Source organism: Vidua chalybeata, chromosome 29 (genome assembly GCF_026979565.1).
Source record: "Vidua chalybeata isolate OUT-0048 chromosome 29, bVidCha1 merged haplotype, whole genome shotgun sequence".
In the NCBI taxonomy this organism is placed as follows: Eukaryota; Metazoa; Chordata; class Aves; order Passeriformes; family Viduidae; genus Vidua; species Vidua chalybeata.
In genome coordinates, this window is record NC_071558.1 from 711,599 (window position 1) to 726,858 (window position 15,260).

The 15,260-nt window shown below is 47.7% G+C and overlaps 2 protein-coding genes across 2 annotated transcripts; both read left to right on the forward strand.

Moving 5' to 3' along the window:
- The first annotated feature begins 1,775 nt into the window (after positions 1 to 1,775).
- On the forward strand, positions 1,776 to 2,468 carry LOC128801301 (scale keratin-like). Its single transcript, XM_053967116.1, has one exon. The coding sequence runs from the start codon at positions 1,776 to 1,778 to the stop codon at positions 2,223 to 2,225; it is 450 nt and encodes a 149-aa protein (XP_053823091.1). The 3' UTR covers positions 2,226 to 2,468.
- Positions 2,469 to 6,623: 4,155 nt separating this feature from the next.
- On the forward strand, positions 6,624 to 7,469 carry LOC128801315 (scale keratin-like). The gene has a single exon (XM_053967130.1). The coding sequence runs from the start codon at positions 6,627 to 6,629 to the stop codon at positions 6,993 to 6,995; it is 369 nt and encodes a 122-aa protein (XP_053823105.1). The 5' UTR covers positions 6,624 to 6,626; the 3' UTR covers positions 6,996 to 7,469.
- The last annotated feature ends 7,791 nt before the right edge of the window (positions 7,470 to 15,260 follow it).

Consider the following 15,260-nt stretch of genomic DNA (forward strand, 5'->3'; position numbering starts at 1 on the left):
CTGGTGCAAAAGTCAAAACATGATGCAAGTGCTTTGAATTATAGCCTTGGTTCTTAGAAATTCATGAGCTCCTGTGATACACAAGTCATAAATCCCAAAATGGGCTGAGCTGGAAGTTTCTGGGATGAGGGAACAATCAGGAATTTGGAACGTGTGACACAAAGGCTCCTTCTTGCCTCGTTTACGGGTGGGCCATTTCAATATTGCAGACTCCACACCATAGGTGATCCCTAAATGGTGAGGTGGGGTTCTCAGCCTTTGGGGGCCAGGGGCTTTTGGACAATAATATTTTCAAGCTTCCGGGGAGCAAGTCCATGCAAATCCTGTAGATGGTCCAGTAGATTAAAGGCATGGAGCTGGATTTAGGTGCCTCACAATTATGGAATGACATCACATTCAAATGCTTCTGTCAAGATATTTGTGTCCTTGTTATCATCAGTTCAAGGCCAAATACTGGGGGTTTGTGCCCCTTCAGGATTTTTCCCAATGAAAAAGAATTTGAAATAACAAATTCTGAATAAAACCTGGAAATTCATGAACCGTATTTTATTCAAAAACAGTTCCAGGGATGGGGCAACCACAGGCTCCGGTCCCAGGGAAAAAGGGACAGGAAAACATGGAATGACCTTGGGTGGTGAAGGTTGGTCACAGCTTGGACTTGATGGTCTTGGAGGGTTTTTCCAACCCAAATAATTCCAAGATTCTGTAACAAAAACCATTTAAGGACCACAGGATGCTTTCCATGCCTTCCTTTGGGTTCCATATTGTTCTCGCATTAAGCAGAGAATAATAATGATAAAAATGACCACCCCAAAGTTGCTCTAAAACATTTATTCTCCAGGTATTTTGGTTTTTAATGGGAAAAAGCTCTGCACATCAGGTGACCCCAAGCGAGCAGACGGGTTTTGCCATTAATGATGGAGAAGCTCCAGAAGAGCGTTGGGATAATTTCTGCTGTAACGCCAGGGCTGTGAATGGAATGATAACAGGAATGAGGATGACTTGTCACCATTCCAGATGAAAGAGGGCTCTGTGATGAAACGCACCTATCACATTTCACGAGACCTGGGACCAGCAAATAAACAAAGAGTCAGCAGAACTTTGAGGACCTACGTGTTGCATTCATTTGGGGTTTGCCCCAATTATGCACATCCCCAAATTGCACCTTAGACGTTCCTCAGGATTTTGGGAATGGTATAAAAGCTCTCCCAACCCGGGGCTCTTCACCTCGCCTTCCTTGCTTCATTCACCTTTGTGAGAAAGGTAAGCACCATTCTAAGGGATCTCTTCCCTTAGAATTTTCCCTTAGAAAATTCCAGTCTCTCTTTTCTGCGGGTCTTAATTGAGGTTGGGATCATCCATAAGGATTCTAAGATTCTTAATAATTGGGTTATTTTGTGATGGTTTTATTTTTAGTTGGTGCTCGACATTCATAAGTTTGAAATGGTAAAATCATTCTTTCTTCTCAGTAGAAATTAGAAAAATTATCAAAGCAGCTTCCAAAGCCTTGCAGAAGGTTTGTTCACCCAATAAGAATTTTCTATGGGTTTTCTAGGTGGGAATGAAGTACAAGAAATTAGGAATGAGACCCCAGGAGAGATGACAGCTCAGAGAGCAAGTGATTTACAAAAACACTGATGAGAATGAAGCACAACCAAGACTTGAGACATAACAATTATTTCCATCCACATGTCCAACTGTCAAATCTTTTAACCATTGAATTTCTGCCTTTTGCTCACTCCTCAGTGTCCGCTGACCTCCAATCCCCTTGCAAGATGTCCTGCTACGACCTGTACCCTTCCTCTGCCTGTGGCGTCATCCGGCCCCAGCCCCTGGCTGACAGCGGGAACGAGCCGTGCGTCCGCCAGTGCCCCGACTCCACCACCGTGATCCAGCCTCCCGCCGTGGTGGTCACCTTCCCCGGCCCCATCCTGAGCTCCTTCCCGCAGGATTCCGTGGTGGGATCTGCTGGAGCTCCCGTCCTCCCAGCCTCTGGGGCCTCCCTGGGCTATGGGGGCTATGGGTCCCTGGGCTATGGGGGTCTCTATGGATATGGGGGTTACGGATCCCTGGGCTACGGGGGTCTGTGGGGCTATGGGGGTCTGGGCTCCTGTGGGGGATACCGGGGCCTGTATGGCTCTGGCAGAGTCTTTGGCTCTGGCTACTGCAGCCCCTACTCCTCCTGGTATGGCCGCTATGGCCGCGGCTTCTGGGGGATCTGCTAAACCCTATGGAAAACCCTCTGGATGATGTTGAAGGGCAAAGAAAAATGCAGATTTTTCTTCCCTTTAAAATCTTTCCTGATACCTCCATGAGTTCAGTTCCTTGTTATCTTCTTTATCATCCCTGTGGCTGAATGCAATGACAGACTGAAGTGTCTTTCAAGCTCTGCCTGCATTTACAATCCTGATGTTACCATGTTGTTTGTGTACTTTTCATTCTCATTAAAACTGTTGCATCACTGAAAATCCTCGTGTTGGGCTTTTGTGTCCTCACCCACCCCTGAGTTTGCCAACCTCGCTGGGGAAAGCTCCCTGCTCTGCATGAGGCTGCAAAAACATTGAGCAAACCCTGCCCAGAGGGAAAAGTCTCCATGGAGAGCCTTCCATGGGGCTGTTTTACCCATGAATTTACAATTTCAGTAAATTTACATTTACAGAATTACAACGTGGTCACAGCATGGTGGCCAAAGATAAGCAGAAGTTTCCTCTACGTGTTGAGGTCTGTGTGCAGAGGGAACTTCTTTAAATCCACAACAAGGACCTCATGAGTGGTCATGGAATCACGGAATTGGGTGGGAAGAGCCTTGAAGATCGTCAAGACCATGGATTTAATTTATTTATGTTTTAAATAGAAATAGAATTTGTGTCCATATTTTATAAGTAGCCTAAAACCCTAAAGCACTGCACCATAAATGTCGTTATCTTCTTATGTCATCAGCAAAGCACAAAGCCACCTCCTGATTCAGGCAGATCCTTATCTCACAAGGAGTTTTCTTTATCTGGTTCAGCTGCCAAAAGATCTCAGGGTATGCATTTTCCTGCAGCAAAAAGATTTGTTGAACATCTGACCAGAAAACTGAAGGGAAAAAGTGAATTTAAAAAAGGCAAAACCCGCTGCAAAATTGAATGACTCCCAGGAGAACCCAGAGCTTCCCCAGCAGTATCCAAATGACAGGAGGAGTCGATGTTCTACATCCTGCCAGGACCTGATAAATCAGTCAGAAAATCTGTGGTGGTGAAGAGAAGCGCAAGAAGAGCTCAGGTTATAAAAGGAGCCCTTAAGCAGGGTTTAAGCCAGGCTCTAGCGGTGCTTCCAGAGGGAAGGCACAAAGGATCTGTGTGATGACACTGGATGGTGACTGAGCCACCACCCTCAGGTCAGGGCAATCCTTGACTTGGTCATCGGGAAATGTGACGGTCATCAGGTGATGCGAGCGTGGCCGTCACCCAGCAGAGCCTTCTGAGGGACAAGGGGAAAAGCTTGGAAATCTCACAGAAATGGGAAAATCAGGTGTCCAGTTCTGGGCAAGAGGGACATGGAGGGCTGGAGAATCTCCAGGGAAGGGAACGGGGCTGGAGCAGCTGGAAAAGGGAATGGAGAATCCTGAGGGAGCTGGGGGGGGCTCAGCCTGGAGAAAAGGGGGATCCAGGGGGAATTTGGGATCTGCCAGGGGGCATTTGGGAACTGACTCCAGGGAACAGGGGCAGGACAAGAGGGAATGGCCTTGAGCAGTACTGGGATTGGAAATTTTTGGAAAATTCCTCCTGCAAAGGCCTTGGAAGGGGCTACCCGGGGAGGGTTGGAGTGGCCACCCCTGGCAGTGTCCGAGAAATTCCTGGATGTTGGTCTGGATGAGCAGGTGGGGGGTGGTCCCAGCTGGACTCGGTGACCTTGGAGCTCTTTTCCAACTTAAATAACTCTGGGATTCTGTGAAACTCCAGGCAGTTTCAAGGAGGGCCTTTTGATACGTCCTCTGAGCTGCTGGAGACCGCGAGGCTCCCATTAGCGCGTTTATCACGCCTGGGTCGCCGCGCGGTGATGAAAGAGTTTTGCTCAATGTTTCTGTTTATGAGTTGATTCAAATTCTGACGCTGCATGAAATGCAAATTACAACCCGAAGATTTCTTTCATCTCATCACTTTAATTGGCCAAGGTTCACGCCTGGTAACGTTCCATGAAATACACTCAGAATGACAGCGCGGATTCTGCTGCTTCATTTATTCACCTCTCATTAGCTGGCATAATGATGCTGGCTCAAGTGTTAATCATCATTTTCATCTGCTTGAAGGTGCAAGATTTTTTGCTTTCTTCTTCACCCGTAGTAGATAAAAAAATTGATGAAAACCTTGGTGCCTTCCTTGTGAAATCAGCAATTTTTATGTGTAGTTGCAATTTGGATTTGGACAAAACCATTCAGAATTTTTCAGAGGAAATTAAGAGATATTTTTTAAACTATCCAGATCTGTGTTTTGTCTCACAGATGTTCAGGCTACAAACAGAGAAAATGGGAGCTAAAACATCAGCACTGAAGAAGAAACTCACCCAAATAAATGAAAACTTAAATTAGATGAGAAAATCCACTGAGGTGAGAAGCCATGAGCTGGTGAAGGGAACAGGAAGAGTTCACTTGGACAAATTTTTTTCTTCACATTTTACTTTTAATAATAATTATAAGACTAATTTTAATTATGTTTCAAAATGCTGGGCTGTTAGAACACAACCACATATTTATATTGCAGTAATCACACCCCATTTCACACATAAACTATTAAGGAGGGTTTGGGAAGTGCTTAAAAACACACCCAAAAAATATTTGGACATTTTTGTGGGGAATTATTCCTGTAATCCCCTGGGAACATCCAAAAGTTTTTGGGGAAAGAACCTCCCGATTTCAGTGTAACTTTAGTAGGAATGAGTTTATTTAATAATTCATCCACAGCAAATGAGCGGTTTTGAGGTGGGACCTGGCAATGTTCATCTGTGAAAAAACACTGATATCCCTTCAGAAAAAAAACAAACAAACAAACAAAAAAACCCCTTTGATTTAAGTCCCGCTTTAGGTACTAAAATATTGTGTTTTCTGCATTGAGGAAAATTGGGAATTTCCCAGTCCCAGTGGGCAAATCCACGATTCCCAGAATGACCTAAGGTTTGTGGCTGCTGGTGCAAAACCCATCAGGAGGGTCCTTGCACCTCTCCAAGCATTCCATTGCAAAATCTGGCATCAGAAGTGATGAGAACCAGGATCCGGAGCCCCAAACCCCCAAACCTGTGCACGGCAGCAGGTTCTGACTCCAATTAAAATCATTAATGAAGCTAATGAAGGAAGGGCTCAGCAAATGTGATTTAATTCCCGCTGGGAGGGATGGAGCTGCTCCATCAGGATCCGAGATGAAAGGGAGCCGGCAGCTGGAATGTGCTGGGCAGAGATTCAGGGTGGTTTTGCAAAGTGAGGAGAGTTTCATCACTTTGGGGAGTGATTCGGGCTCATCCGAGGTGGCGACTCCCGGGCTCGGCGTGTTCAGCCCCGGGGCATCCCAGGGTTGGTATAAAAGCAGCAGCTCTGCGCAGCTTTTCCATCATTCTGCTTCTTTTCTCCTCTCCATCAGGTAAGTCCGATGCCTTTTCATTCCTCCTCCAGCTACAGAATGCCTTTGCTTTTTGATTTTTTTATTCCAGATACTGTTTGCAACTGTTACATTCATTTTCAGAGCTTTCTTTTTCCTTTGTTATTTTTATTCTTTAAATTTTCATTTTTGCAGTATCCTGGCAAGTATTTTATTGCAAGGCTTTAGAAGCCAAATCCATTTGAGGCATTTTTTATTTAGGGATGTTTTTTTCCCCTATTATTTGTATTTGGCCATTCTTGAACTGACAGCAGAATGAAAATTCAGGATGGCACAAGCTTTAAAATGCTGAATTTTCCTGCATTTCAGTCTGTGACTGAATCAGGGAAATTTGTCCATGCCCTGAGCTGTGAAATGATCCAGCTGAAGAAATAGTTTATTTTAATTCTAGTCATTTATATATCTATAAATACAAAAATATTTAATTATTTAATTATTTTCACCACAGCCAAAAAGAAGGAAAGTAGACTCGTGCTCTGACCTAGTGAATAAAATAATATTTCTACTTTTTTACTGGAAAAAAACATTAAACCAAAGGCTTTTATGCCCAGATACCCTAGTGGAAAAATGCTTTAAATCTGTATTGTTATCTGATGAAGGAATTGTGCTCCTTCCATCCTGTCCCATGTTCGTCCTACCCTATCTACATCCCACTCCATTTCTCTCTCCATCCCACTCCATTTCCATCTCTATCCTATCCCATTTCCATCTCCATCCTATTTCCATCCTATCCCATCTCCATCCCATCTCATTTCCATCCCACCCCATTTCCATCTCATCCATCTCCCATCCCATCCCATTTCCATTACCCATCCCATCCCATTCCATCCCATCTCTCTCAACCCAAACCTGCTCCTGTCCCACCCCAGTTTTTCCCCCAGGGATGTTTCCCCACCATTTCCCAGCTCCCCCAGTCCCCCACCTGCCCCTTCTGTAGATCCTCACTTTTCAGCAACTCCTTCTCTGCATTCCAGGAACCTCCATCCCTGCCAGGAAATGTCCTGCTACGACCTCTGCCCCACCACTGGTGGCATCTCCTGCCCGCAGCCCGTGGCCAACAGCTGCAACGAGCCGTGCGTCCGGCAGTGTCCAGACTCCACCGCCCTCATCCAACCACCCCCGGTGGTGGTCACCTTCCCCGGCCCCATCCTCAGCTCCTTCCCACAGCAGGCCGTGGTGGGATCTGCTGGAGCCCCGGCCTTCAGGGGCTCCCCGGGTTTTGGGGATCTCTACGGCTCCGGGGCTTTCCTGGGATACGGCACCCGCTCTGGATATGGGATCTCGGCGCTGGCCAGCGGCTCCTGCGGCCCCTCCACGTCGCGTCGCTTCAGCCGCCTCCTCCGCGGCTCCTGTGGGCCCTGCTGAGGGCACTGGAGCCTCCAGGGAATCCTGGGAATGCCCAAATCCACGGCCACGAGCGTGAGGGGTCAGTGTTTCCACAGGCCCCTTCGCATTCCTGATCTTTCTCCTACTTCTTGTTTGGCACCTCCTCATTGTTTGCTCTCGCTGCCTGTTCCAGCATTCCCAGTTTATTGGACCAACATGGGACAGCACATTTCATGTTCCAACATTCCTGATTTATTGGACCGGCGTGGAACAGCCCATTCCCCATGGATTTCACCCACAATGACCAATATCCTCGGACAACAGCCAGGAGAAGCCAGCTGAGGACATCTCAGAGCAGGACTTTGGTTGGACTTTCCCCCAAATTATCCAGGAATGAATTTTCCCCAAAATTATCCGGGAATGGATTTTCCCTGCAATTGTCCGGGAATGGATTTTCTGTGTTCTGTGATCTGTGGCTTTGCAAAGGGGCATTTCTCGCTCATTAAAGCTTTGTTGCATCACACAGCAGCCTCCTGGTTTCCTGTTTTCCCCTTTCCCCCCCCTCTTTTTCCCCCTTTTTCCCCCTTTTCTCCTTCACCCACTGATCTGCCCCCAGGCAGGTCCGAGCTGCTCCCCGAGGAGGAGCACAGCCTGAGTTTATTTGATTTTCCAAATGTTTCTGTAATAAAACTCCTCAGGAGCAGCTTTCCATCCTTTGAAGGTGAAAAAAAAATTAAAATAACAGAATTACAGCATCATTCAGGTTGGAAAAGGCCATGGGCAAAACTGACAGGCCATGGGGAATTTATCAGGTAGAATTATTCTGGTTTTTTTATTTAACAAGGAATTATGGAGTCAAGGAATGGTTTGGATTGGGAAGGACCTCCAAATGTCATCCAATCCAACCCCTCAGGCTGCTCAAAGCCCCTTGAACACTAGAAAAATCAAAGATCCTAGACATTCTTATTAAATTATTTGGGTTTAAAATAAATTAAAAAAAAAAAAAAAAAGAAAGTGGGAACAGGCAAAAAAAGAAGCTTTTCTTCAGTGTGCCTGAGGGAGAATTTCATTTAAAACACCTGAAAAAATTGAAGTGCAGCTCTTCCAATAGCAAAATGAGAAAAATGCCAATCCCACGGAATCTGGCCCTGGAAGACACTGGAATCCAGCAGGGCACATCCCTGGGCCTTTGTGCCTGCAGGGAATTTGCCAGCCTGCGGCACCTAAAAATCCATTAAATAAATATTTTGCCATCCCGGAGCACCTAAAAACCCATTAAATAAAGATTTTACCCATTAAATAAAGTATGGAAATCAAACATGAGAAGTTTAATTGGCATGGGGATCTGCCCCGAGCTGGGATTTGGCTCAGGCTGCGTTTGCAATGCCTTTAATTAGTCAGCTGCTGATTGCATCTCAATTAACAGCATTCCCTTGTCCTGGGACTCAGCCCAGGGTAAGGCAAGGGTGCAGTGACCTCTGGGGTTCAGAGCTGAGTTTTTCTCATCCTCAGAGTTTTGTCCCGGCTCCCGGGAATTCCCTGTTTGGGTGGCAGGTGGATCAGGAGCCTCAGTTGCCTCCATCAGAATTTTCCTGTCGTGTTCTTCTTCAAATTGTGCCTGAGAACTTCAGGAAATGCCACAGTCAGACACATCCCCCCGTTGCAGTGGCCAGAAAATGATGATTTTTGTATCAAATTGGCTCCATAATCAGAGGTCACAGGACCAGAGGCTGCTCCAAAACAGAGATGGAAAAGGAAGAGAAAATCCCCTAAACTTTGAGACATTTTCGGATACTTTCTCTGTGTTTCTTTCTTTTCCTTCCAAGCCCAGGGATAATTAAGGAATTAAAGAATTGTCCTTTGGGGTTTCATAAAACCAGAGAATGGTTTGGGTTAGAAGGGACCTTGAAGATCATTGGTTTATGGGCAGGGACTCCTTCCCCCAAGCCAGGTTGCTCCAACTTGTTCTTGGATAATTCCAGGGATGGGACAGCCAGACCACGCTCCCAGGGGAGAGTGGGTTGCTGTGCAGGGAACACTTTAACAACTCTTTAATTTATTTTAATTTATTTATGGGAAGTCACAGAATTCCAACAAAAATTTGCCTTTCAGGTAAAAATTCCTGTGGGGATTTCCAAGGGAAGTTTTCCAAGGAAAGTTTTTCCTGCCAGGCTGTTTCTAAACAATGAAAAACCATAAAATTACTGTGTGGGGAGGTAATTAAATTGCAGCCCGGGGCAGGCATTGAGACATAAATAATCCAGAGTCACCTGTGTTTGACTTTCTCTGGGAACAGAGAACAGCCATGCCTGCCCTGAGGGAAGATCCGAATGGGATTAGGAGAGTTCCAAAACCTCTTTATCCCTCATGGAATGACTTTGTGTCACCGCTGAAAGAACCTGGGCGCCTTCCGCGGGTGTGGAAAGGCACCAGAAGCTGCCGCGCTCACCCAGACTGGTGGAAAACCCCCAAAATTATGTCTAAAAACCACAGGAAAACTCTGGATTTTGATGTGCAATGGTTTAATGAGAAAGGAGGAAGCGAAATATCACGGAGGGGATGGAAAATCCTGGGGAAAATGAAGGAAAGAATCGCTCCAGGGCTGGGCATTCCACAGGGGTGACTCCTGTGTGTTCAGGCGTGGGAAGGTGACACGACTTCATCCCACTTTCAGCCAGCCAGGGATCATGGATGGGACCATTCCAAGGTAGGTTTTTTTTTTTGTAGGACCCGTGGGGAAAAAAAAGAAAAGGGAATTTACATAAAAGCGCAGGGCTGAGGATGCCCCGGGAACTGCCGGGATTTGGGGCTGAGGATGCTCTGGGAACTGGAGGCTTTGTGGAGGCTCCGTGGTGGCTCTTGGTTGCTTCCTGCTCATTCCTGGGATGTTTAACAGGGTCTGCAGCTCCCAGAGGATCCGTAGGAAGAGTAGGACCTCCCATAACTGTAGGAGCCATAGGAACCCCCAGATCCCAGGAAGTTTCCGGATCCCAGGAAGTTTGAGGGTGCTGAGGACCCCACGACGCTCTCCTGGGGGCAGGAGCTGAGGATGGGCCCCGGGAAGGTGATGACCACGGGCGGGGGGTGGATGACAGCCCGGGAGTCCCCGCAGGAGGTGACACAGGGCTGGTTCCAGGTGTCCGCGCAAGGCTGAGGACAGGAGATCCCGCAGGGGGCCAGGCAGCGGGAGCTGGAGCTCTGTCTGTAGGAAAACATCTTCTGGGATTGAGGATGGGTCTGGAACCACAAAGCCGAGGCAGCAGGAAGGTCAGAGACCGATTTAATGGAGATTGGGCTGGGAAGAGAAAGAGCAGACAGCAAAAAGATCACAAAGAGGCTCAAAATTCGGGGTTTTCCATCTTCTCATGTCCTTTTCTCCTATGTCTCCTGACTCTTAATTATGGAGTTATTTTGACACAAAAATAGCCCTCAAAATGAACAGTAAATACCAAATTAACTGTAACCCCGAAAATGAGCAGTAACCCCCAAAATTAACAGTAAATCCCAAATTAACAGTTACTCCCAAAATGAACAATAAACCCCAAAATGAGCAGTAACTGCCAAAATTAACACTAACCCCCAAAATGAACAGTAAATCCCAAATTAAGTTACTCCCAAGATGAACAGTAAATCCCAAATTAAGAGTAACCCCCAAAATGAGCAGTAACCGCCATGATGGACAGTAAATCCCAAATTAACAGTAACCCCCAAAATGAGCAGTAACCCCCAAGATGAACAGTAAATCCCAAATTAACAGTAACCCCCAAAATGAGCAGTAACCCCCAAGATGAACAGTAAATCCCAAATTAACAGTAACCCCCAAAATGAGCAGTAACCGCCATGATGAACAGTAAATCCCAAATTAACAGTAACCCCCAAAATGAGCAGTAACCCCCAAGATGAACAGTAAATCCCAAATTAACAGTATCCCCCAAAATGAGCAGTAACCCCCAAGATGAACAGTAAATCCCAAATTAACAGTAGCCCCCAAAATGAGCAGTAACCGCCATGATGAACAGTAAATCCCAAATTAACAGTAGCCCCCAAAATGAGCAGTAACCGCCATGATGAACAGTAAATCCCAAATTAACAGTAACCCCAAAATGAGCAGTAATCCCAACCCCTGCCCTGGCCCCGCTGGCCCCACAATTCTGCATCCAGGCAAAGCTCAGTTCAGATCCTGACAGTTCCATGAACAATTCCAGGCTCGGACTTACCCCTGTGGAGCTCGGAGTGAGTCGGGAGGGTTTGCTGGAGCAGCCCAGAGCCGAGAGGGTTTTTATACCTTTTCTTGGGCAATCAGTTGGAGCTGAAACATCCACGGCTGATGAATGATCCAAGAAAAATTCCCTCCACCTCTCACTGGCCCAGATAAAGTGATTATTTCGCTCAGCAGTTATTACTGTTGTTGTTACATCCACGGCATTACTCAGGCGCAGTAATGATTTCTTTTTTTTTATTTTCATTGTTGCTTTTTCCTACTTCTGGGATTGCCTCATGATTGCTCAGAGCTTGATCCATCAACACGAGGTCCTGACATAGCACAGATCCCACCCCGCTTTTTCCGAGGAAAAAAGAATTGTGCAATTTCCCCCATTATTGACCCACAGTGACTCCGGTGACTCCAACTCGAGGCACGTTTGTCCACAGGCACCTTCTGATGGAATTTGGGAATGGGAAGAGCTCCTTCCCATCCTCCTGGTCAAGGAACACTCCCAGCTTCATGAAATGTCCCGGGGGGGGGGGTAACTGGGGGTTTTTCCACATCCACTTTTTAGGGAATCTGTGGGATCAGCACTGCTGAGGGAGGAGGATTCATGGACTGGGGTGAGACAGGTCAGGGAGGGGATCCGTGCATCACCCGTGGAAAACCTGGGAATGTCCAGGCACAGCTCTAGCTGAGGCAGAGGTCTGGCTGCAACTTCAGCAGATTTGTTCCTCAGATTCCTCCTTCTCCCGTCATTCATGGATTGCATTTCCTGTTGAGTCTCCATTTTCCATACCCAACATTATTCCCAAATTTCCTCAAGAAATGAGCTTTTTCCCCCCAAAATCCCTCCCCTTTATGGAGTTATAAAGTGGACAGTGGGGTTTTGAGTAGCCCTGAGAGTTCAGTCCCAAAATGTCCATTTTATTCTATTTTTTCCATTGGGTGGGAAGCCTGAGGGAGCTTTCCTGGGGTTTCTCTGAGTTTTCCCAACCCTTTGAATTTACAGTTAAGAGGATTCACCCAAACCAAAACCAGGATTAGGAAAAACTGGGGAAAGAAAAATTGTGGGAAAGAAAAGAGAAAAACTGGGACCTGCTCCTGTCTTGACCACACCTGGAAATCCCTGTCCCAACCTCCTCATCCTCCTAAAAGGGTAAGAGGAGAAACCCAGTGGGATCAACCCAAATGAACCCTAAAATTCTTCATTTTGGGTCCTGGTGTTTGATTCTCCCCCTCTGTTCTGCTGTGCTGAGATTCCACCGGGAATTCCGTGCCCGGTTCTGGTGTCCCCAAGCCATGAAGTTGCTCAGGGGACTGGAGCCCCTCCCCTTTGGATCCAGGCTTGGAATGTTGGGAATGTTGGGAATGTTGGGAATGTTGAGCCTGTGGAGACCCCAGAACCCCTCCAGGATCTGCAGGGGCTCCAGGGAAGCTGGAGAGGGACTTTTCCTCAGGAACTGCAGGGACAGGACACAGGGAATGGGGTCGGGGGAACAGAGGGGGAATTTAGGTGGGATTTTGGGAAGGATTTGTTCCCTGTGAGGATCTGGCCCAGGGAATTCCATGGATTTCCCACCCCTGGAAGTGTCCAAGGCCAGGCTGGTCTATGGAAGCTGCCCTTGACTGTGGAGCAATTCCACCCCAAAAAATTAATTCCTCAACATTTTTACCAACTTGGCAAAATCAGCAAAATGCTTCAGGAAGTGAAACCGCTTCAAAAAACAACTCAAGGAAGAAACTGGAGGGTGTTGGGAGAAACTGATAATTATTCTGAGGCAGATAAAACAATCTGAGCCCGGGCAGGGATCACCTCCCGAGGGTTGGGAAATGCTGGGGATGGCTCAACCCCCGCGGGCGATCCTGGGATGGGATAAAAGGCTCCCGGCTCCCAATTCCTCCCATGCCAGCTCCGGATTCCTGAGATTTCAGCAGGGCTTCTCCTCCTTGGGATCTGAGTGAGTCTGGGGGACACTTTGGGGTGGCTAGGGTGGGAGTTGCTCCTTGGGGAGACTGGGAGAGCCCTGAGGAGCTGCAGGGGAGGAAGGAAGAGGGAGAAGGGGAAAAGAGATAAAAATCTGGGTTTTTGGAGAAGAACTGTTTGGGAAAGAGAGAGGAAAGGAGGAGAGGGACAGGGAGAAGGGAAAGAGGGAGAAAAATTAGAGTTTTTCCAGATAAAAATCTGGGTTTTTGGAGAAGAACTGTTTGGGAAAGAGAGAGGAAAGGAGGAGAGGGACAGGGAGAAGGGAAAGAGGGAGAAAAATTAGAGTTTTTCCAGAGCAGGTGCTTGGGAGGGAGGGAGGGAGGGAGGGGAGAAGGACAGGGATAAGGGAGAAAGAGGAAAAATCTGAGCTTTTGGAGAGGGAATGCCTGGAAGGGAGGGAAGGAGGCAGGGAGAGAGAGAGGGAGAGGGACAGGGAGAAGGGGAAAAAGAGAAAAAAAATCTGAATTTTAACAGAGGAGCCGTATGAGAGGGAGGGATGGAGGGAGCAGGAAAGAGGGACAGGGAGAAGAGAGAAAGAGAAAAATCTTCTGAGATTTTGGAGAGTTTTTGGAGGGAGGGATGGAAGGAGAGAAGGAGTGAGGAGAAGAGGGAGAGGGAGAAGGGAAAGAGAGAAGAATATGAGCAGGAGCTCTGCTGCGCTGATTTCCAACCCCGTCTCCTCCCCTACCTCCCCTTCCCGCAGCAGTTCCAGGATGTCCTTCTCCAGCCAGCTCAGCTCCCGCTGCTCCACGCCCTGCGCCGTGTCCTGTCCCCAGCCCTGCGCGGACACCTGGAACCAGCCCTGTGTCACCTCCTGCGGGGACTCCCGGGCTGTCATCCACCCTCCACCCGTGGTCATCACCTTCCCGGGTCCCATCCTCAGCTCCTGTCCCCAGGAGAGTGTCGTGGGATCCGCATTCCCAGCGGGAATGGAGCGCCCCGCGGGCCTGCAGGGCTCTCTGCTCTATGGAGGCTTCTTCTCCTCCTCCAGGAACGCCTGGAGGCAGCGCTCCGGGGGCTGCGGGCCCTGCTGAACCAGGAAAGGGCATGGGGGAACCTGGGGGAGTGGCAGCAGGAGCTGGGGCAGGGGCTGAGTGGGGGGATGTAGCTCCATGGGGCTGGGAGATGCTCTGAATCCATGGGAACTGCTCAGGATCTATGGGAACTGCTCAGAATCCATGGGAACTGTTCAGAATCCATGGGAAATATTCAGAATCCATGGGAAATATTCAGGTTCCATGGGAACTGCTCAGGATCCATGGAAAATGTTCAGAACCTATGGGAACTGCTCAGAATCCATGGGAACTGTTCAGGATCCTTGGAAATGGTTCAGGATCCATGGGAACTGATCAGAATCCATGGGAAATGTTCAGGATCCATGGGAACTGCTCAGAATCCATGGGAACTGCTCAGGATCCATGGGAACTTTTCAGAACCTGTGGGAAATGCTCAACTTCCATGCAAACCCCTCAGCACGCCTGGGATCTCCTCAGCACCCCTGGGATCTCCTCAGCACCCCTGGGATCTCCTCAGCACCCCTGGGAGCTGCTCTTCCTCTCCCCCTCCTTGTTTTTAATGTCACTTATCTCTGAATTTGCCTTTTCCCTCCTCAAACCCCGAAATGTTCGCCCACTTTTATCCCAATAAACTTCTGTGTTTGCATTCAAATCTCTTGGATTTCTTTTTTTTATAAAACCTCTGCAAACCCATGGGACCAAACTCTCCCATTATCCCAGAGATCTTGGGAGGAGGGTTTGGCTCTTCCAGGGAATGTTTTTATGGATTCACCTGTCAGAAAATTCCCATTCGTTCCCAGGGAACCAGATGGGACAGAGCTCCGCAGTCCTTGGAAAAAAATTCCATGAAAAATTAAGTATTCACTCCAGAAATGCTCCAAGAGCTCATCCTGCCTGAACAGAAAACTCCAGATCATGATGCAGAAAGGATTTTATTGGGGCTGAGAAATGGGATTCATCCAATGACAGCAGCACCGCCAGGAATCCCAGGGGAATTCAGAGGGAATTCAGAGGAAATTACAGAGGAATTCAGAGGAACTCAGAGGAATTTGGGCAAATTCACAGCAAGGCAGAATCTATGGGAATTGTGAGCGGAG

What these genes read in the sequence shown, in the direction of transcription:
- LOC128801301 (XM_053967116.1), top strand. Translation starts at nt 1,776, where the DNA reads ATGTCCTGCTACGACCTGTACCCTTCCTCTGCCTGTGGCGTCATCCGG.
- LOC128801315 (XM_053967130.1), top strand. Translation starts at nt 6,627, where the DNA reads ATGTCCTGCTACGACCTCTGCCCCACCACTGGTGGCATCTCCTGCCCG.